We start from the raw sequence: 22,518 nt of genomic DNA on the forward strand, positions 1-22,518 counted from the left end.
CATGTGTGGGGTTGCTTCTCAGCCAAGGCAGTGGGCTCACTCACAATTTTGCCTAAGAACACAGCCATGAATAAAGAATGTCACCAACGCATCCTCCGAGAGCAACTTCTCCCAACCATCCAGGAACAGTTTGGTGACGAACAATGCCTTTTCATGCATGATGGAGCACCTTGCCATAAGGCAAAATTGATAACTAAGTGGCTCAGGGAACAAAACATTGATATTTTGGGTCCATGGCCAGGAAAGTCCCCAGACCTTAATCCCATTGAGAACTTGTGGTCAATCCTCAAGAGGCGGGTAGACAAACAAAAACCCACAGATTCTGACAAACTCCAAGCATTGATTATGCAAGAATTGGCTGCCATCAGTCAAGATGTGGCCCAGAAGTTAATTGACAGCATGCCAGGGCGGATTGCAGAGGTCTTGAAAAAGAAGGGTCAACACTGCAAATATTGACTCTTTGCATCAACTTCATGTAATTGTCAATAACAACCTTTGACACTTATGAAATGCTTGTAATTATACTTCAGTATTCCATACTAACATCTGACAAAATTATCTAAAGACACTGAAGCAGCAAACTTTGCGGAAATTCTCAAAACGTTTCATTCTCAAAACTTTTCATTCTCAAAACTTTTCATTCTCAAAACTTTTGACCACGACTGTAGTTCCTCAAATAACGTTTGGTAACTCCTCACTGAGACATTTTCTGGATAAACTGCCAGTAAAGGCGGTACTATAGTCATTTAAAACCCATCCGACTGCCAGATCATGGACATTTCTCTGCCTTAACTACCCCAAGCACCGTTTCTTTGAGCAACTGTCTGCTGATGAGTGATTTGGTCCGTCTTCCATTTGTTCTGTGTTTGTCTCCTAGGTATAGTAACTGAGAACCAAAACCACGAGAAGAAGGAAATTCTGGTTTTGGTTGAAAAGGGAAGGTTGGTTATCAGTCTCTCTGTCTTTTCTCTTTTTGTCATTATACACGTGTCAACATATCGTGGATAGTTTGGTGCCTAAAAACTCATTTACATGGTCAAATTATTGTCACTCTGGAAATTCCATTCCCCACCAATTCTACCCCCATCTAGGGGGGGATTTCCAGAATGAAAATAATCTGACCATGTATATGAGTTTTTAGGCACCAAACTATCCACGATATGTTGACACTTGTATAAGGGTGAGTTTATTTTCTCTGAACCTTCACCTCTGAGTATCGACATGTCTCCCCCAGGACGCTACACCTCCAGGGGATGGGTCGGTTAGACTTCTCCCTGTGGTATGCAGACATCCAGAGAGCGGCTGGAGGGAAGGGCAACACCCTGAGAGAACAGCAGCTCAGCAGGAATGATATCCCCATCATCGTAGACAGCTGCATCGCCTTCATCACACAGTATGGTAAGGGAGGAGTCTGGATAGTCTGTATTCTGTTCCCTTACACAGTATAGTAAGGGATAGAGGATTCTTCATTATCAACTACAAAACGGCACGTTTTCCAGGGATCTTGTGGATCCGTAGCATTTAATGCATTTTCAGTGGAGGTGATTATTTTCTATTAAAGTATATAAAGGGGTTTATAAATAGTTCATCCATTCATTCTAACTCTGCAGTGGCCTGCGGGCTGAAGGGTTTCCAGTTTAGCTGTACTTTACACCAGCCAGAGACAGGAGATACTAGCTGATGACTGATGTACTGGATCTGATGTGTGATCTGCTCGTTAGGTCTGGGTCACGAGGGGATCTACAGGAAGAACGGAGCCACGTCCAGGATCAAACTACTGATGGAGGAGTTCAGGAACGATGCTCGCAACGTCAAGCTCCGGATCGGGGATAACTTCATAGAGGATGTGACTGACGTCCTGAAGAGGTTCTTCAGGGAGATAGACGACCCCATCTTCATGGCTGACCTGCATCAGCTATGGAAGGAGGCTGTCAGTAAGTACAGGTGTCTCTGGTGGCAAAATAGATTTTAAGTTACCATCACAGATAGCACACACATGAAGCTACTATTTTGTTGTGTTTTCTAAGTTGTGTCCTCTTGGTTCCCTTTAGAATTATAGGGCTTCCATCAAGCTGTTGCTGGTCAGGATGTCCCACAATGTATCTTTTTGAAATCTAACTGGTTCCTGTTTGTGTCTTTTTTATAGGAACAGCCAAGGATAAGAACCAGCGTCTGGACAGATACAAGGAGATCATCCGTAGTTTACCTAGAGTCAACAGGACTACCCTGGCTGCTCTCATCAGCCACCTCTACAGGTTAGTAGAGCCTCAAACTGGACCAGGTTTAAAGTTGAGCAACTAAGCAGAGTTACTTCCTGTAGTCAAATGGAATTGACCCCAACCCGAAACAGGACACTTTTTCATATTTAGACAGCCTCACTGGCAAGTTGGCAACTGTCAACTTTTTACCGTTATTTGTTCTCTCCCTCTCTCCCTTGGTCCCAGGGTTCAGAAGTGTTCTCTCTCTCTCTCTCTCTCTCTCTCGCTCTCTCTCTCGGTCCCAGGGTTCAGGGTTCAGAAGTGTTCTCGCTCTCTCTCTCTCTCTCGGTCCCAGGGTTCAGAAGTGTTCTCTCTCTCTCTCTCTCTCTCTCTCTCTCTCTCTCTCTCGGTCTCAGGGTTCAGAAGTGTTCTCTCTCTCTATCTCTCTCTCTCTCTCTCTCTCTCTCTCTCGGTCTCAGGGTTCAGAAGTGTTCTCTCTCTCTCTCTATCTATCTCTCTCTCTCTCTCTCTCTCTCTCTCTCTCTCTTGGTCTCAGGGTTCAGAAGTGTTCTCGCTCTCTCTCTCTCTCTCTTGGTCTCAGGGTTCAGAAGTGTTCTCTCTCTCTTGGTCCCAGGGTTCAGAAGTGTTCTCTCTCTCTTGGTCCCAGGGTTCAGAAGTGTTCTCTCTCTCTCTCTCTCTCTCTCTCTCTCTCTCTCTTGGTCCCAGGGTTCAGAAGTGTTCTCGCTCTCCCTCTCTCTCTTGGTCCCAGGGTTCAGAAGTGTTCTCGCTCTCTCTCTCTCGGTCCCAGGGTTCAGAAGTGTTCTCTCTCTCCCTCTCTCTCTTGGTCCCAGGGTTCAGAAGTGTTCTCGCTCTCTCTCTCTCGGTCCCAGGGTTCAGAAGTGTTCTCTCTCGCTCTCTCTCTCTTGGTCCCAGGGTTCAGAAGTGTTCTCTCTCTCTCAGTCACAGGGTTCAGAAGTGTTCTCTCTCTCTCTCTCTCTGTCTCTCTCTCTGTCTCTCTCTGTCTCTCTCTGTCTCTCTCTGTCTCTCTCTGTCTCTCTCTGTCTCTCTCTCTCTCTCTCTCTCTCTCTCTCGGTCCCAGGGTTCAGAAGTATTCTCTCTCTCTCTCTCTCTCTCTCTCTCTCTCTTGGTCCCAGGGTTCAGAAGTGTTCTCTCTCTCTCTCTCTCTCTCTCTCTTGGTCCCAGGGTTCAGAAGTGTTCTCTCTCTCTCGGTCCCAGGGTTCAGATGTGTTCTCTCTCTCTCTCTTGGTTCCAGGGTTCAGAAGTGTGCAGACCTGAACCAGATGTGTACCAAGAACCTGTCCCTGCTGTTCGCCCCCAGCCTCTTCCAGACAGACGGGAAAGGAGAACACGAAGTGAAGATCGTTGAAGACCTCATAGACAACTACCTGTATATCTTTGATGTGAGTAGTGTCTCATAGACAACTACCTGTATGTCTTTGATGTGAGTAGTGTCTCATAGACAACTACCTGTATGTCTTTGATGTGAGTAGTGTCTCATAGACAACTACCTGTATGTCTTTGATGTGACTAGTGTCTCATAGACAACTACCTGTATGTCTTTGATGTGACTAGTGTCTCATAGACAACTACCTGTATGTCTTTGATGTGAGTAGTGTCTCATAGACAACTACCTGTATGTCTTTGATGTGACTAGTGTCTCATAGACAACTACCTGTATATCTTTGATGTGAGTAGTGTCTCATAGACAACTACCTGTATATCTTTGATGTGAGTAGTGTCTCATAGACAACTACCTGTATATCTTTGATGTGAGTAGTGTCTCATAGACAACTACCTGTATATCTTTGATGTGACTAGTGTCTCATAGACAACTACCTGTATATCTTTGATGTTACTAGTGTCTCATAGACAACTACCTGTATGTCTTTGATGTGAGTAGTGTCTCATAGACAACTACCTGTATGTCTTTGATGTGACTAGTGTCTCATAGACAACTACCTGTATGTCTTTGATGTGAGTAGTGTCTCATAGACAACTACCTGTATATCTTTGATGTGACTAGTGTCTCATAGACAACTACCTGTATATCTTTGATGTGAGTAGTGTCTCATAGACAACTACCTGTATGTCTTTGATGTGAGTAGTGTCTCATAGACAACTACCTATATGTCTTTGATGTGAGTAGTGTCTCATAGACAACTACCTGTATGTCTTTGATGTGAGTAGTGTCTCATAGACAACTACCTGTATATCTTTGATGTGACTAGTGTCTCATAGACAACTACCTGTATGTCTTTGATGTGACTAGTGTCTCATAGACAACTACCTGTATGTCTTTGATGTGACTAGTGTCTCATAGACAACTACCTGTATGTCTTTGATGTGAGTAGTGTCTCATAGACAACTACCTATATATCTTTGATGTGAGTAGTGTCTCATAGACAACTACCTATATATCTTTGATGTGAGTAGTGTCTCATAGACAACTGTCTGTCTTGATGTGAGTAGTGTCTCATAGACAACTGTCTGTCTTGATGTTACTAGTGTCTCATAGACAACTACCTGTATATCTTTGATGTGAGTAGTGTCTCATAGACAACTACCTATATATCTTTGATGTGAGTAGTGTCTCATAGACAACTACCTGTATGTCTTTGATGTGACTAGTGTCTCATAGACAACTACCTATATGTCTTTGATGTGAGTAGTGTCTCATAGACAACTACCTGTATATCTTTGATGTGAGTAGTGTCTCATAGACAACTACCTGTATGTCTTTGATGTGACTAGTGTCTCATAGACAACTACCTGTATGTCTTTGATGTGACTAGTGTCTCATAGACAACTACCTGTATGTCTTTGATGTGACTAGTGTCTCATAGACAACTACCTGTATATCTTTGATGTGAGTAGTGTCTCATAGACAACTACCTGTATATCTTTGATGTGAGTAGTGTCTCATAGACAACTACCTGTATGTCTTTGATGTGAGTAGTGTCTCATAGACAACTACCTGTATATCTTTGATGTGAGTAGTGTCTCATAGACAACTACCTGTATATCTTTGATGTGAGTAGTGTCTCATAGACAACTACCTGTATATCTTTGATGTGAGTAGTGTCTCATAGACAACTACCTGTATATCTTTGATGTGAGTAGTGTCTCATAGACAACTACCTGTATGTCTTTGATGTGAGTAGTGTCTCATAGACAACTGTCTGTCTTGATGTGAGTAGTGTCTCATAGACAACTACCTGTATGTCTTTGATGTGAGTAGTGTCTCATAGACAACTGTCTGTCTTGATGTGAGTAGTGTCTCATAGACAACTACCTATATATCTTTGATGTGAGTAGTGTCTCATAGACAACTACCTGTATATCTTTGATGTGACTAGTGTCTCATAGACAACTACCTGTATATCTTTGATGTGACTAGTGTCTCATAGACAACTACCTGTATGTCTTTGATGTGAGTAGTGTCTCATAGACAACTACCTGTATGTCTTTGATGTGAGTAGTGTCTCATAGACAACTACCTGTATGTCTTTGATGTGAGTAGTGTCTCATAGACAACTACCTGTATGTCTTTGATGTGAGTAGTGTCTCATAGACAACTACCTGTATGTCTTTGATGTGAGTAGTGTCTCATAGACAACTACCTGTATGTCTTTGATGTGAGTAGTGTCTCATAGACAACTACCTGTATATCTTTGATGTGAGTAGTGTCTCATAGACAACTACCTGTATGTCTTTGATGTGAGTAGTGTCTCATAGACAACTACCTGTATGTCTTTGATGTGAGTAGTGTCTCATAGACAACTACCTGTATGTCTTTGATGTGAGTAGTGTCTCATAGACAACTACCTGTATATCTTTGATGTGACTAGTGTCTCATAGACAACTACCTGTATGTCTTTGATGTGAGTAGTGTCTCATAGACAACTACCTGTATGTCTTTGATGTGAGTAGTGTCTCATAGACAACTACCTGTATGTCTTTGATGTGAGTAGTGTCTCATAGACAACTACCTGTATATCTTTGATGTGACTAGTGTCTCATAGACAACTACCTATATGTCTTTGATGTGAGTAGTGTCTCATAGACAACTACCTGTATGTCTTTGATGTGACTAGTGTCTCATAGACAACTACCTGTATATCTTTGATGTGAGTAGTGTCTCATAGACAACTACCTGTATGTCTTTGATGTGAGTAGTGTCTCATAGACAACTACCTGTATATCTTTGATGTGACTAGTGTCTCATAGACAACTACCTGTATATCTTTGATGTGACTAGTGTCTCATAGACAACTACCTGTATGTCTTTGATGTGAGTAGTGTCTCATAGACAACTACCTGTATATCTTTGATGTGACTAGTGTCTCATAGACAACTACCTGTATATCTTTGATGTGACTAGTGTCTCATAGACAACTACCTATATGTCTTTGATGTGAGTAGTGTCTCATAGACAACTACCTGTATGTCTTTGATGTGACTAGTGTCTCATAGACAACTACCTGTATATCTTTGATGTTACTAGTGTCTCATAGACAACTGTCTGTCTTGATGTTACTAGTGTCTCATAGACAACTACCTGTATATCTTTGATGTGAGTAGTGTCTCATAGACAACTACCTGTATATCTTTGATGTGAGTAGTGTCTCATAGACAACTACCTGTATGTCTTTGATGTGAGTAGTGTCTCATAGACAACTGTCTGTCTTGATGTTACTAGTGTCTCATAGACAACTACCTGTATATCTTTGATGTGAGTAGTGTCTCATAGACAACTACCTGTATATCTTTGATGTGAGTAGTGTCTCATAGACAACTACCTGTATGTCTTTGATGTGACTAGTGTCTCATAGACAACTACCTGTATATCTTTGATGTGAGTAGTGTCTCATAGACAACTACCTGTATGTCTTTGATGTGAGTAGTGTCTCATAGACAACTACCTGTATATCTTTGATGTGAGTAGTGTCTCATAGACAACTACCTGTATGTCTTTGATGTGACTAGTGTCTCATAGACAACTACCTATATGTCTTTGATGTGAGTAGTGTCTCATAGACAACTACCTGTATGTCTTTGATGTGAGTAGTGTCTCATAGACAACTACCTGTATGTCTTTGATGTGACTAGTGTCTCATAGACAACTACCTGTATGTATTTGATGTGAGTAGTGTCTCATAGACAACTACCTGTATGTCTTTGATGTGAGTAGTGTCTCATAGACAACTACCTGTATGTCTTTGATGTGAGTAGTGTCTCATAGACAACTACCTGTATATCTTTGATGTGAGTAGTGTCTCATAGACAACTACCTGTATGTCTTTGATGTGAGTAGTGTCTCATAGACAACTACCTGTATGTCTTTGATGTGAGTAGTGTCTCATAGACAACTACCTGTATGTCTTTGATGTGACTAGTGTCTCATAGACAACTACCTGTATGTCTTTGATGTGACTAGTGTCTCATAGACAACTACCTGTATGTCTTTGATGTGAGTAGTGTCTCATAGACAACTACCTGTATGTCTTTGATGTGACTAGTGTCTCATAGACAACTACCTGTATATCTTTGATGTGAGTAGTGTCTCATAGACAACTACCTGTATGTCTTTGATGTGAGTAGTGTCTCATAGACAACTACCTGTCTGTCTTGATGTGAGTAGTGTCTCATAGACAACTACCTGTATATCTTTGATGTGAGTAGTGTCTCATAGACAACTGTCTGTCTTGATGTGAGTATAGTCTAACCAGAGAGGGTCTAAGCTCAAATTCATCACTTAGAAATCGGGGTTGTGTTCCATAGGTAGGAATCATTTTGAATGGATTGAAACGTGGAGGTACTATCTACCTGAACTTGTCCAGTCAGAACACAGATGTTCACATTCTATTGCAAATTGTTTTGCTACAGTGTGCCCTACTGAACATGGTCCAGGTCAATCTGTTCTGTACAATCTAATGAATAATCAGCAAATGTCTAATTGTGTTTTGTTCAGATTGATGAGGAGCAACAGACCCAGATAGAACTGGAGCTCAGCCTCATCACCACCTGGAAGGACACACAGGTACATGTTATGAATCATTCATAAAAGGTTATAACACATTGGTTTTTTTTTCTGGTTGTGTGTAATAAGTGTCCTGTCTGTGCAGCTGTCCCAAGCAGGTGACCTGATCATTGAAGTGTACCTGGAGAAGAAGATGGCAGACTGCTGCATCACTCTCAAGGTAAGTGGAGACAGGTTATCTTGTGATTTAGGTGCTGTTATTATTTCGCCACACGGTGGCGCCTCTCCACCCTCCACGAGTCTCTCTAGAACAGGGGCTTCCTTCCAGTAGCTCGCAGTCCACCCTCCACAAGTCTCTCTAGAACAGGGGCTTCCTTCCAGTAGCTCGCAGCCCACCCTCCACGAGTCTCTCTAGAACAGGGGCTTCCTTCCAGGAGCTCGCAGCCCCACCTTCCAGGAGCTCGCAGCCCACCTTCCAGGAGCTCGCAGCCCACCTTCCAGGAGCTCGCAGCCCACCTTCCAGGAGCTCGCAGCCCACCTTCCAGGAGCTCGCAGCCCCACCTTCCAGGAGCTCGCAGCCCCACCTTCCAGGAGCTCGCAGCCCACCTTCCAGGAGCTCGCAGCCCACCTTCCAGGAGCTCGCAGCCCCACCTTCCAGGAGCTCGCAGCCCGCCTTCCAGGAGCTCGCAGCCCGCCTTCCAGGAGCTCGCAGCCCACCTTCCAGGAGCTCGCAGCCCACCTTCCAGGAGCTCGCAGCCCACCTTCCAGGAGCTCGCAGCCCACCTTCCAGGAGCTCGCAGCCCACCTTCCAGGAGCTCGCAGCCCACCTTCCAGGAGCTCGCAGCCCACCTTCCAGGAGCTCGCAGCCCACCTTCCAGGAGCTCGCAGCCCACCTTCCAGGAGCTCGCAGCCCACCTTCCAGGAGCTCGCAGCCCACCTTCCAGGAGCTCGCAGCCCACCTAGGAGTAGCTTGCGATCAAAAATTCATTTTTTTATGTGTTCCATGCAAAACTAAATGCATGCTTTTCAACCGATCGCTGCCTGCACCTGCCTGCCCGTCAAGGATCTCTACTCAGGACGGTTCTGACTTCGACTTCGGCGATGTCATTTACAAAATAGCCTTCAATACCCTACTCAATACATTGGATGCAGTCTATCACAGTGCCATCTGTTTTGTCACCAAAGCCCCATATACTACCACCACTGCGACCTGTACGGTCGCCAAACCCACTGTACTCGTCGCCAAACCCACTGGCTCCAGGTCATTTACAAGACCCTGCTAGGTAAAGTCCCCCTTATCTCAGCTCGCTAGTCACAATAGCAGCACCCACCTGTAGCACACGCTCCAGCGGGTATATCTCTCTGGTCACCCCCAAAACCAATTCTTCCTTTGGCCGCCTCTCCTTCCAGTTTTCTGCTGCCAATGACTGGAACAAACTACAAAAATCTCTGAAACTGGAAACACTTATCTCCCTCACTAGCTTTAAGCACCAGCTGTCAGAGCAGCTCACAGATTACTACACCTGTACATAGCCCATCTATAATTTAGCCCAAACAACTACCTCTTCCCCTACTGTCTTTATTTTATTTATTTATTTTGCTCCTTTGCACCCCATTATTTATATTTCTACTTTGCACATTCTTCCACTGAAAATCTACCATTCCAGTGTTTTTCTTGCTATATTCTATTTACCTTTGCCACCATGGCCTTTTTTTTGCCTTTTACCTCCCTTATCTCACCTCATTTGCTCACATTGTATATAGACTTATTTTTCTACTGTATTATTGACTGTATGTTTGTTTTACTCCACGTGTAACTCTGTGTTGTATGTGTCGAACTGCTTTGCTTTATCTTGGCCAGGTCGCAATTATAAATGAGAACTTGTTCTCAACTAGCCTACCTGGTTAAATAAAGGTGTTCTCAACTAGCCTACCTGGTTAAATAAAGGTGTTCTCAACTAGCCTACCTGGTTAAATAAAGGTGTTCTCAACTAGCCTACCTGGTTAAATAAAGGTTAAATAAAATAAAGAAAGAAAAGGTATCTCTCTACGTTCTGGTTCTCTGTAGGTATCTCTCTACGTTCTGGTTCTCTGTAGGTATCTCTCTACGTTCTGGTTCTCTGTAGGTATCTCTCTACGTTCTGGTTCTCTGTAGGTATCTCTCTACGTTCTGGTTCTCTGTAGGTATCTCTCTACGTTCTGGTTCTCTGTAGGTATCTCTCTACGTTCTGGTTCTCTGTAGGTATCTCTCTACGTTCTGGTTCTCTGTAGGTATCTCTCTACGTTCTGGTTCTCTGTAGGTATCTCTCTACGTTCTGGTTCTCTGTAGGTATCTCTCTACGTTCTAGTTCTCTGTAGGTATCTCTCTACGTTCTGGTTCTCTGTAGGTATTTCTCTACGTTCTGGTTCTCTGTAGGTATCTCTCTACGTTCTGGTTCTCTGTAGGTATCTCTCTACGTTCTAGTTCTCTGTAGGTATCTCTCTACGTTCTGGTTCTCTGTAGGTATCCCTCTACGTTCTGGTTCTCTGTAGGTATCTCTCTACGTTCTGGTTCTCTGTAGGTATCCCTCTACGTTCTGGTTCTCTGTAGGTATCCCTCTACGTTCTGGTTCTCTGTAGGTATCTCTCTACGTTCTGGTTCTCTGTAGGTATCCCTCTACGTTCTGGTTCTCTGTAGGTATCTCTCTACGTTCTGGTTCTCTGTAGGTATTTCTCTACGTTCTGGTTCTCTGTAGGTATCTCTCTACGTTCTGGTTCTCTGTAGGTATCTCTCTACGTTCTGGTTCTCTGTAGGTATCCCTCTACGTTCTGGTTCTCTGTAGGTATCTCTCTACGTTCTGGTTCTCTGTAGGTATCCCTCTACGTTCTGGTTCTCTGTAGGTATCCCTCTACGTTCTGGTTCTCTGTAGGTATCTCTCTACGTTCTGGTTCTCTGTAGGTATCCCTCTACGTTCTGGTTCTCTGTAGGTATCTCTCTACGTTCTGGTTCGCTGTAGGTATCTCTCTACGTTCTGGTTCTCTGTAGGTATCCCTCTACGTTCTGGTTCTCTGTAGGTATCTCTCTACGTTCTGGTTCTCTGTAGGTATCTCTATGTTCTGGTTCTCTGTAGGTATCCCTTTATGGTCTGGTTCTCTTTTGGTATCCCTCTATGGTCTGGTTCTCTGTAGGTATCCCTTTATGGTCTGGTTCTCTGTTGGTATCCCTCTATGGTCTGGTTCTCTGTAGGTATCCCTCTATGGTCTGGTTCTCTGTAGGTATCCCTCTATGGTCTGGTTCTCTGTAGGTATCCCTCTATGGTCTGGTTCTCTGTAGGTATCCCTCTATGGTCTGGTTCTCTGTAGGTATCCCTCTATGGTCTGGTTCTCTGTAGGTATCTCTCTACGTTCTGGTTCTCTGTAGGTATCCCTCTATGGTCTGGTTCTCTGTAGGTATCCCTCTATGGTCTGGTTCTCTGTAGGTATCCCTCTATGGTCTGGTTCTCTGTAGCTATCTCTCTATGGTCTGCTTCTCTGTAGGTATTTCTCTACGGTCTGGTTATCTGTAGGTATCTCTCTATGTTCTGGTTCTCTGTAGGTATCTCCAACCATGGGTGCTGAGGAGTTGACTAACCAGGTCCTGTACATGAGGAACATCCCAGCAGGGGAGAAGGACGTGTGGCTGACGTTCGAGACCATAGAGGAAGGACAACTGGGTGAGGAGCATGATGTTACTATCTCTGACTGGGTGAGGGGCATGATGTTACTATCTCTGACTGGGTGAGGAGCATGATGTTACTATCTCTGACTGGGTGAGGAGCATGATGTTACTATCTCTGACTGGGTGAGGGGCATGATGTTACTATCTCTGACTGGGTGAGGGGCATGATGTTACTATCTCTGACTGGGTGAGGAGCATGATGTTACTATCTCTGACTGGGTGAGGAGCATGATGTTACTATCTCTGACTGGGTGAGGGGCATGATGTTACTATCTCTGACTGGGTGAGGGGCATGATGTTATTATCTCTGACTGGGTGAGGGGCATGATGTTTATCTCTCTCTGACTGGGTGAGAAGCATGATGTTACTATCTCTGACTGGGTGAGGGGCATGATGTTTATCTCTGACTGGGTGAGGAGCATGATGTTACTATCTCTGACTGGGTGAGGGGCATGATGTTACTATCTCTGACTGGGTGAGGGGCATGATGTTACTATCTCTGACTGGGTGAGGGGCATGATGTTTATCTCTCTCTGACTGGGTGAGAAGCATGATGTTACTATCTCTGACTGGGTGAGGGGCATGATGTTTATCTCTCTCTGACTGGGTGAGAAGCATGATGTTACTATCTCTGACTGGGTGAGGGGCATGATGTTTATCTCTGACTGGGTGAGGAGCATGATGTTTATCTCTCTCTGACTGGAAAATACTATAGAAAGTCTAAAAACAGCTCAAAATAGCACTTATCTCTAATAATAAAACTACCACTGTAAAAAAACAGAAGTGAAACTATACAGTCTGATGTCCTGGAATGACCTTCTGTGAAATACAACTGGACTGTGAGAAAGTCTTCATGTTTGAAAGAGAAGGTATCCCAGAATAGTTGTTATATAATGTTTGTCTTCCACAGAGCGGCCCCTACACCCTAAAGAGAAGGTATCCCAGAATAGTTGTTATATAATGTTAAACTGTTGTCTGTCTTCCACAGAGCGGCCCCTACACCCTAAAGAGAAGCTATCCCAGAATAGTTGTTATATAATGTTAAACTGTTGTCTGTCTTCCACAGAGCGGCCCCTACACCCTAAAGAGAAGCTATCCCAGAATAGTTGTTATATAATGTTAGTCTTCCACAGAGCGGCCCCTACACCCTAAAGAGAAGCTATCCCAGAATAGTTGTTATATAATGTTAGTCTTCCACAGAGCGGCCCCTACACCCTAAAGAGAAGCTATCCCAGAATAGTTGTTATATAATGTTAGTCTTCCACAGAGCGGCCCCTACACCCTAAAGAGAAGCTATCCCAGAATAGTTCTTATATAATGTTAGTCTTCCACAGAGCGGCCCCTACACCCTAAAGAGAAGCTATCCCAGAATAGTTGTTATATAATGTTAGTCTTCCACAGAGCGGCCCCTACACCCTAAAGAGAAGCTATCCCAGAATAGTTGTTATATAATGTTAAACTGTTGTCTGTCTTCCACAGAGCGGCCCCTACACCCTAAAGAGAAGCTATCCCAGAATAGTTGTTATATAATGTTAAACTGTTGTCTGTCTTCCACAGAGCGGCCCCTACACCCCAAAGAGAAGGTGCTGGAGCAGGCTCTACAGTGGTGTAAAATGGCTGATCCTAGTTCAGCTTACCTGGTGGTGAAGAGAGTTCCCAAAGGAGAGGGCATCAACATCCTCACTGGTGAATACGGCACAGACCAGAGAAATAGCTCATTAGCTTGAGTCTATCTATCCAAACAATCACAATCAAATTGACCCTCTTTTGATTTTTGATCGTCGATTTGTAATCAGCCCAATTTCTTGTTGCTCTTACGGGGACATATTATTTGGAGACCGTATGATTACAATTGAGATGTTCTATTCACAGCCTACAAGAGTGAGATCATAAAGATGGGAGTTCTGAAGTGTCGTGAAGAGCCGCCTAAACTCCTCCACGGAAAAGTCTTTCAGGAACACACCTTTCAGATCAAAGACCACAAGCTGCTACTGCTGAAGGACAAAAAGGTATTTCTGCTCTCACGTCACGGTCACATCTTGAAGTCGGAACTCTGCGCTACTTTGGACTCGATGTCGTTGTCGCAGGTAGATCCGTGATTGTCCGTTTGTGTTTCCTATAAATATTTTCTGACTGTATAACATGTCTGTCATTTCAGAGCATCAAGCCTGAAAAGGAATGGCCTCTGAAATCTATGAAGATCTACATGGGAATTCGAAAGAAGCTGAAACCCCCCACTAGATGGGGCTTTACTCTCATGATGGAAAAACAGCAACTGTAAGTGTTTTAAACTCTTGTCTGGCAATGAAAGGAAATACCACTATCTTGCTACACATTATTTGGGTCATTGCACAGGATGTGTGGAAATTTTGAATCCAACTTCTATTGGATAAGATTGAAACGTGTTCCTATAGGACATACACCATGTTTTCTCACGTATTTGAAATTCCTCTTAGCATTCCTCTTAGCATTCCTCTTAGCATACCTCTTAGCATACCTCTTAGCATTCCTCTTAGCATACCTCTTAGCATTCCTCTTAGCATACCTCTTAGCATACCTCTTAGCATACCTCTTAGCATTCCTCTTAGCATACCTCTTAGCATTCCTCTTAGCATTCCTCTTAGCATTCCTCTTAGCATACCTCTTAGCATACCTCTTAGCATTCCTCTTAGCATTCCTCATTGTTTATTGTAGTGAATGATTTTGCATGACATCAGGTGTTATGATATTATTTTAGTGAACTACGTTGTTTAAGGGAGGGAGGGTGGAATGTCTTGTTTTAGATCTGCCTCTCTCCTCCCCTTTAAATGAGATCTCCTTCCCCTCCCCTTTTTTAAGAGCTAATCACTGCTTTTGTGTTTTTGTGTCTCCCAGGTACCTTTGTTGCTTTTGTGAGTCCGACCTATGGGATTGGGTCACCAATTTCCTCAAAGCACAGGTATGTTGTGGAGCTATCCCCCCCCCCCACCCAACTCTATGGGTTGTGTTGTATCACTTTTAAATGATTCACAGTGTGCTTCCCCCCATCTTTTTGTAGGTGTAACACCTCTACTCTTTAGATTTGTACTTCTGTCTGTTTCATTTTATCCATTCAATTCTATTTTGATTCATTTGGATTCACTCGTTTCCCCTCTTAACAGAATGATGACCCCCGACCTCCGGTGTTGAGGCGTCACTCCTCCTCAGACATCTCCAAACAGAAGTTTGGGACCATGCCCCTAGTACCAATCAGAGGGGACGGACATGAGAGCAACTCTACCATGCTGTCAGCCAATCAGACTCTGGTACGTTTACACTCGACTATGCTCGTATCCAATCAGAATCTGGTACGTTTACACTCGACTATGCTCGTATCCAATCAGAATCTGGTATGTTTACACTCGACTATGCTCGTATCCAATCAGACTCTGGTACGTTTACACTCGACTATGCTCGTATCCAATCAGAATCTGGTACGTTTACACTCGACTATGTATGGTTTTGCAGGATACAAGCCTCTCGCATGCTTCCCAGTTTGCTCATGTATTATGACATTTTGTGGCGTTTTGGTTCGTATTGGTGTTAAGAAGGTTTTTTTCCTGTTCGCGCACAATTATTTTTTTTTTTTGGAGGCAAGTGGAAGTTCGTTAGTCGTCGAAGTCTACGCCCCTTCATTGGTGTTTGGTCAACAGTACTATTCCTAGTAGGAGTGGGAACTATGGACGGGATACTTCAATTAAGTGTTTGTTGTCATTCAATGAGAGATGACTAGTTTTCATGTAAATTCTTTCACTTGAGAAAAACTGCACCAAACATCATAGATGTGAAATTGTGGAACTTAGACCTCCTTGGCAAAAAGACAACAAATGAATTACAGATTTATTGATTTAATTGGGACTATATTGAGGAAGTGTATACTGATTATGTTGTTGCTACGGCATCTCAAAAGAGACAAACAGTAATATTCCTGCTTTTTTTCTCGTTTTTCAAGCAAAGGTCTTTTAACTAACTGAACCTAGTGTGGGGAGCCTTTAGCCAATTGAACCTAGTGTGGGGAGCCTTTAGCCAATTGAACCTAGTGTGGGGAGCCTTTAGCCAACTGAACCTAGTGTGGGGAGCCTTTAGCCAACTGAACCTAGTATGGGGAGCCTTTAGCCAACTGAACCTAGTGTGGCGAGCCTTTAGCCAACTGAACCTAGTGTGGCGAGCCTTTAGCCAACTGAACCTAGTGTGGGGAGCCTTTAGCCAACTGAACCTAGTATGGGGAGCCTTTAGCCAACTGAACCTAGTGTGGCGAGCCTTTAGCCAACTGAACCTAGTGTGGGGAGCCTTTAGCCAACTGAACCTAGTGTGGTGAGCCTTTAGCCAACTGAACCTAGTGTGGCGAGCCTTTAGCCAACTGAACCTAGTGTGGCGAGCCTTTAGCCAACTGAACCTAGTGTGGCGAGCCTTTAGCCAACTGAACCTAGTGTGGCGAGCCTTTAGCCAACTGAACCTAGTGTGGGGAGCCTTTAGCCAACTGAACCTAGTGTGGCGAGCCTTTAGCCAACTGAATCTAGTGTGGGGAGCCTTTAGCCAACTGAACCGAGTGTGGGGAGCCTTTAGCCAACTGAACCTAGTGTGGCGAGCCTTTAGCCAACTGAACCTAGTGTGGCGAGCCTTTAGCCAACTGAACCTAGTGTGGGGAGCCTTTAGCCAACTGAACCTAGTGTGGGGAGCCTTTAGCCAACTGAACCTAGTGTGGGGAGCATTTAGCCAACTGAACCTAGTGTGGGGAGCCTTTAGCCAACTGAACCTAGTGTGGCGAGCCTTTAGCCAACTGAACCTAGTGTGGCGAGCCTTTAGCCAACTGAACCTAGTGTGGCGAGCCTTTATCCAACTGAACCTAGTGTGGCGAGCATTTAGCCAACTGAACCAAGAGTGGGGAGCCTTTAGCCAATTGAACCTAGTGTGGGGAGACTTTAGCCAACTGAACCTAGTGTGGCGAGCCTTTAGCCAACTGAACCTAGTGTGGCGAGCCTTTAGCCAACTGAACCTAGTGTGGGGAGCCTTTAGCCAACTGAACCTAGTGTGGCGAGCCTTTAGCCAACTGAACCTAGTGTGGCGAGCCTTTAGCCAACTGAACCTAGTGTGGCGAGCCTTTAGCCAACTGAACCTAGTGTGGCGAGCCTTTAGCCAACTGAACCTAGTGTGGGGAGCCTTTAGCCAACTGAATCTAGTGTGGGGAGCCTTTAGCCAACTGAACCTAGTGTGGGGAGCCTTTAGCCAACTGAACCTAGTGTGGCGAGCCTTTAGCCAACTGAACCTAGTGTGGCGAGCCTTTAGCCAACTGAACCTAGTGTGGGGAGCCTTTAGCCAACTGAACCTAGTGTGGGGAGCATTTAGCCAACTGAACCTAGTGTGGGGAGCCTTTAGCCAACTGAACCTAGTGTGGCGAGCCTTTAGCCAACTGAACCTAGTGTGGCGAGCCTTTAGCCAACTGAACCTAGTGTGGCGAGCCTTTATCCAACTGAACCTAGTGTGGCGAGCATTTAGCCAACTGAACCTAGAGTGGGGAGCCTTTAGCCAATTGAACCTAGTGTGGGGAGCCTTTAGCCAACTGAACCTAGTGTGGCGAGCCTTTAGCCAACTGAACCTAGTGTGGCGAGCATTTAGCCAACTGAACCTAGTGTGGCGAGCCTTTAGCCAACTGAACCTAGTGTGGGGAGCCTTTAGCCAACTGAACCTAGTGTGGGGAGCCTTTAGGCAACTGAACCTACTGTGGCGAGCCTTTAGCCAACTGAACCTAGTGTGGCGAGCCTTTAGCCAACTGAACCTAGTGTGGCGAGCCTTTAGCCAAATGAACCTAGTGTGGGGAGCCTTTAGCCAATTGAACCTAGTGTGGGGAGCCTTTAGCCAACTGAACCTAGTGTGGGGAGCCTTTAGCCAATTGAACCTAGTGTGGCGAGCCTTTAGCCAAATGAACCTAGTGTGGGGAGCCTTTAGCCAATTGAACCTAGTGTGGCGAGCCTTTAGCCAACTGAACCTAGTGTGGGGAGCCTTTAGCCAATTGAACCTAGTGTGGGGAGCCTGCACATTTGGGTTGATGTTTTAAACTTTGAAAGATTCCATTAGCCCAAGTTGTTTACTTCACACACAAAGCTTGTTTTTGTATCAAGATCGCTCCTTTCGGTCTCCCCTTTCTGTCTCCCCTTTCTGTCTCCCCTTTCTGTCTCCCCTTTCTGTAACTCTTTGGTATATAGTATTTTTACTATTTCATATCCTTCAGTATCCCTCAAATACTATCAGTATACTGAATAGCATTCACTATGGGCCTGTTTCCCTGACCCAGATTAAGACTACTTATGGGCAAAAAGCAAGGCAAAGCACCTTTTTTTTTTGACCAGCGATAGATTTAATCTGGGTCAGGGAAACGGTCTCTGTTTATACAACGGGTGTTCTAATCCTGGATGCTGATTGGTTAAAACCACATTGCAGCCTGTGTCTTTTCCACAAATTACCACCGGCTAAAACTATGATGTTGAAATGCCTATTTACTCTGTTTCATCTCACTACGCTATCCACTGTCTCCTCAGCCCAGCCAGACAATTTATAAACTTGATCTCCACTGTAAAAAGCATCTACATATTACCTCTAATTTCTTTTAGACTAACATTTTGTTTTCAATAGTGGAGATTTTTATAAAACTTGCTGTCTGTCTCTCTGACATTTGCAACATTGTTTCAATATTGAAATGAGATCTCCAGCTGTCCCATAGTAAATGAATGTGTCGGGGTTGGGAGTCCGGAAGAGGCAGAAAGGCAGGCAGCTTTTCTCAACCAGTCAAAATCATGAATCAGCATTTTTATGTACATATACAAAGAAATGTCAGTGGAAAACAGGTCAAACTAAACAAAAAGCAGCTAATTTGCCGTCTTTCCAGCTACAATTTGAAGTGATTGTGTTTAGCTGTGTTGTTGGCTAGCTCCTCTGAACAACAGTGTCCTGACAAAAGTGCACATTTCCAATACCAGGTGAAATCGTGCATCATTAGCTCATTCTTATGAATAAATGTATCCAAATGGCTTAGGTATCAACCCTAGATTTGTGTTGGGACTATATCTTGTGAAAGGATTAAATAGTATGAATAAACGAATGAAAATTAAAGTTTTTAGTGAAAATATGTGACTCATTATTGTAATATGTTGGTAACCCGTTGTATAAAAGTGATGATGTCAGAAAAGCCGGTGATTGGAGGATATATTGGCACGGTTTGCCGACCTTGACTTAGTCTCGGGCCCAACAACGCCCATGCCAATATATCCTCCAGACACCGGCTTCTCTGACATCATCACTTAAATGACTGTATTTCACGGGGTACGCTGGTATCTTTTTGTCTTTCTCTGCAGCGAAAGCTTCACGCTAGAAGGACTCTCTCCATGTTCTTTGTAAGTATTCACACCCTGGTGCTCGGTCATTTCAATGTTGCATGTTTGCTTTGCGTGCCATTTTGAATGTTCATACTTCTTCCCGAGGGCTCAGTTGGTAGAGCATAGAGCTTTGCAACACCAGGGTTGTGGGTTTGATTCCCACGGGGGACCAGTATGGGAAGTGAGGAACTGCTGCGACTATCTCTGGAGTGACTGCTAAACTACTAAAATGTCAAATGTGTTACTTTTGTTTACTTGTCATCTAACAAGAAGCTACGGATGAGAATAGAACATAATGTTTATGTTGAAGGTTGCTTTTGGACTTGTTTAATGCTCTCCTAACTTGCATAACTAACATTTCTCCAAAGCCTCTCTCTGTCTGTCTGTGTATAGACATTCCCTTGGTTTATACAGGGACTATATCTAACTCAACCACGCCTTCACTTCCTGATGGAAGCCCTGACTTCCTGGTATTAGAGCATCAGGATGTTGATGTGGATTTCTGAAGTGTTGACAACAGGATGGACTGGGAAGGATATATTGTTCTCCAGTATTGTTCTGGTTCTGTGACCCTTTGCCTTGATGGGGAGGTCTGGGAGGCTTGGTGAAGTACCTTCTTGTGTTTTACAGAACACAGTCTGCTGTGGCTATTAGTCTACTGGTGTACCTACTGGAACTAACCCAGCCCCAGTCCCAAATGTATTGACATGGGAATTGTTTTACTTGTATGTTTCTTTTGTCCCTCAGTGTTTTGACTAATTGTCTTGAGGTTGTTGCTTGAGGCTCTAGAACAATGGCCAGACCTTAATAAGAGGAAGTCTGTTGTTTTTAACGTGGTTGTCGAAGAAGGGTAACTCCCTACCATGTTTGTCCCATTTTAAATGAACCACACGTCTTTCTGTGTCACTGTAGTGGCAGATCATCTCCTTAATACCTACCTAAAGTTCCTAACAGATAGTTACATCTCAACCCCTTTATTATTATAATAGTTTTACTTCTGCATTTGTCTTGGACCTTCCAGAGCTTTACGTAGTGTATAATCAAACATACCAAGAACTCAGGGTTTGGTTCAAATTCAGTGTTTCTTACCTCCCTCCATTCTCCCTTCTCTCTTCTCCTCTCTCCTCTTCTCCCCCTCTCCTCTACCCAGCCCATGAAGGTGCAGCAGGACTCCTTCGAGGAGCATCCAGAGCCAGAACCCCCAGAGCCTCTGTATGAGGAAGTAGGAGACTTCGGCCTGCAGGTCCTCAAGTCCCTGGAGACCAGCTTCCTCTCCAACAACACCTCAGAGACCCAGGAGGTCCCTGACGGGCCCCTGAACCTCATCCTGGGCCCTCGGAAGACGGGCTCCCTGGACCGCATGATCGGCCCCAACCCGGTTCACTCTCTGGGACTGGGAGGAGAGGGTCTGCTGCCCCCTGCTGGTTCTCTGGATACCCTGGTCCTGGGTGAAAGAGAGAACCTCCAGGAGTCTAATCAGCCAGTGCCGAGGAGGAGGAGGCAGCAGCACAGGCCCTGTACCCCCTCTCAGGAGCTGCTCCTCCAGGAACTGTCCTCCGTCTTCACCAAGAAGACAGAGAATGAGGAGAAACCACCAGGAGAGAAGAACGTCATCTGAGGAGAAGAAGAGATGTGTGCACTTGTATTGTAGACTCAGGCCAGACAGACAGAAGACTGTAACAGCATGGGAGTACGGACACAACCCATTTGTTTGGGTGGTGTGTCAAAAATACATAATCAGATAGGAATAACCATTTACTTGTTTTATCCTACAAACTAGTACTGTTCTATCACTGGTATGTACAGATCCGTTTTATTTTGAAAGATGCTTATTGGATTATAACATCCTTGCTAATTGCTTTAAGCTATGAACTATGGGGGATGCCTTTTTTCATAGTTTTTTTTTCATAGTTTACTAAACCTCTAGAGTGAGAAGAGAAATGGATGCTTCTCTCATGTCTGGTGGTGATGCATTAGGCATTACACTGGTTTAGTTTTAAACAACTGGATTTTAAATAGAAATGTGTTACAGTCTCTTAATGTATTAATTTATTTTCAAGAATATTTTATCAACTTTGTTTTTATTTTTATTTTTTTAATAAAAGCTGTGAAAGTAAAAAGCAGAGTTTTGCTTCAAAACAGCCCCAGATATTCCAGAGTGTTGTGACACTGTCTGGCCAGAAGGTGGCAGTATGCCACACTGTCTGGCCAGAAGGTGGCAGTATGCCACACTGTCTGGCCAGAAGGTGGCAGTATGCCACACTGTCTGGCCAGAAGGTGGCAGTATGCCACACTGTCTTTTAGATAGTACAAATGGATTCTGAGTATTATATACACCACTGTATGACGTGAATACAGCCAAATATAATGATTGTTAGTGGCACTACATTTTAATATTCTTCATGTTTGCACTACTAAGTCTATTGCTTTTACGTTAATATGCCATGTTCAAGATATCCTCCCTTTTTCATCAATCTAAATAGACAATAAGATATTACAATTTGACTGCCTTTGCCAAGTGTCTATAGTGTGTTGTAATGCATTTGCTTGCATTGTCCTCCATTCGTTTTATTCTTACTGTAAATATTGTACATTATTCTGTGTGCTTATACCCTTTCAATATTCATTATGCAGCATTTCACTGTGTCGTCGCTACATGAAGGTCTATATTAAATATGATATTTTTAGTTTTATGATGCGTCCAATCTCTTTTAATTTTTTACTTTTTTACGATTGAGAATTATAATTTCAATGATTTTATAATTTCACATTATTTGTATATGCAAGTAGAGTATGAAGCAGCACAGCACTAGTGTCTGAGTAAGTGATGTTTAAACGCAGAGTAATGGTTATTTCATTTCTTTGTGGTCTTCGGTCTTCTTACTGTCCTGATGGTGACACCTCATGCTAAAGAATTACCATTCTCTGTATATCTTCTTTGTCCAATCACATTCCTTTTTAAAGTCAGCCTTGTTGTTAGTGGATTGTTTTAATCTAGCGTGGGGTTTAAGATGAAAGAGAAACAAGTTATGATAAATTATTGAGGAGGTTTCCAGGTCGGTAGAAGAGGAGATTTAGTTAACAAGTGCCCTTTTTTTGTCATCGGTACATCGTCCGTTTGTTTCTGCTGACCACTGAAATGAGAAGCCTTTTCAAACCTGAGACAGATTTCTATATTTAGAAAACGGTTCAACAAATAACTAAACCAGGAAGTAGAAGGCTTTCCTTATCAGT

General features: G+C 43.8%; 1 protein-coding gene across 3 annotated transcripts in view; it reads left to right on the top strand.

Moving 5' to 3' along the window:
- arap3 (ArfGAP with RhoGAP domain, ankyrin repeat and PH domain 3) overlaps positions 1–21,977 on the top strand; it is a 59,745-nt gene extending 37,768 nt beyond the window's left edge. For 2 of the 3 annotated variants that reach the window (XM_090220028.1, XM_090220029.1), the window contains exons 18-32: positions 878–941; positions 1,235–1,398; positions 1,722–1,934; positions 2,147–2,255; positions 3,472–3,619; positions 8,191–8,259; positions 8,345–8,419; positions 11,774–11,891; positions 13,454–13,582; positions 13,769–13,905; positions 14,055–14,173; positions 14,771–14,834; positions 15,037–15,180; positions 19,264–19,302; positions 20,435–21,977. In XM_090220028.1, the coding sequence (XP_090076154.1) occupies positions 878–941; positions 1,235–1,398; positions 1,722–1,934; positions 2,147–2,255; positions 3,472–3,619; positions 8,191–8,259; positions 8,345–8,419; positions 11,774–11,891; positions 13,454–13,582; positions 13,769–13,905; positions 14,055–14,173; positions 14,771–14,834; positions 15,037–15,180; positions 19,264–19,302; positions 20,435–20,902 (2,060 nt within the window). In that variant the 3' untranslated portion in view covers positions 20,903–21,977. Of the gene's footprint in view, positions 1–877; positions 942–1,234; positions 1,399–1,721; positions 1,935–2,146; positions 2,256–3,471; positions 3,620–8,190; positions 8,260–8,344; positions 8,420–11,773; positions 11,892–12,806; positions 13,174–13,453; positions 13,583–13,768; positions 13,906–14,054; positions 14,174–14,770; positions 14,835–15,036; positions 15,181–19,263; positions 19,303–20,434 lie in introns of those variants that run through there. The other variant, XM_090220030.1, reaches the window with a different exon arrangement.
- Positions 21,978–22,518: the final 541 nt, after the last annotated feature.

This window comes from Oncorhynchus mykiss, chromosome 25 (assembly GCF_057628025.1).
Source record: "Oncorhynchus mykiss isolate SJ-2025 chromosome 25, ASM5762802v1, whole genome shotgun sequence".
In the NCBI taxonomy this organism is placed as follows: Eukaryota; Metazoa; Chordata; class Actinopteri; order Salmoniformes; family Salmonidae; genus Oncorhynchus; species Oncorhynchus mykiss.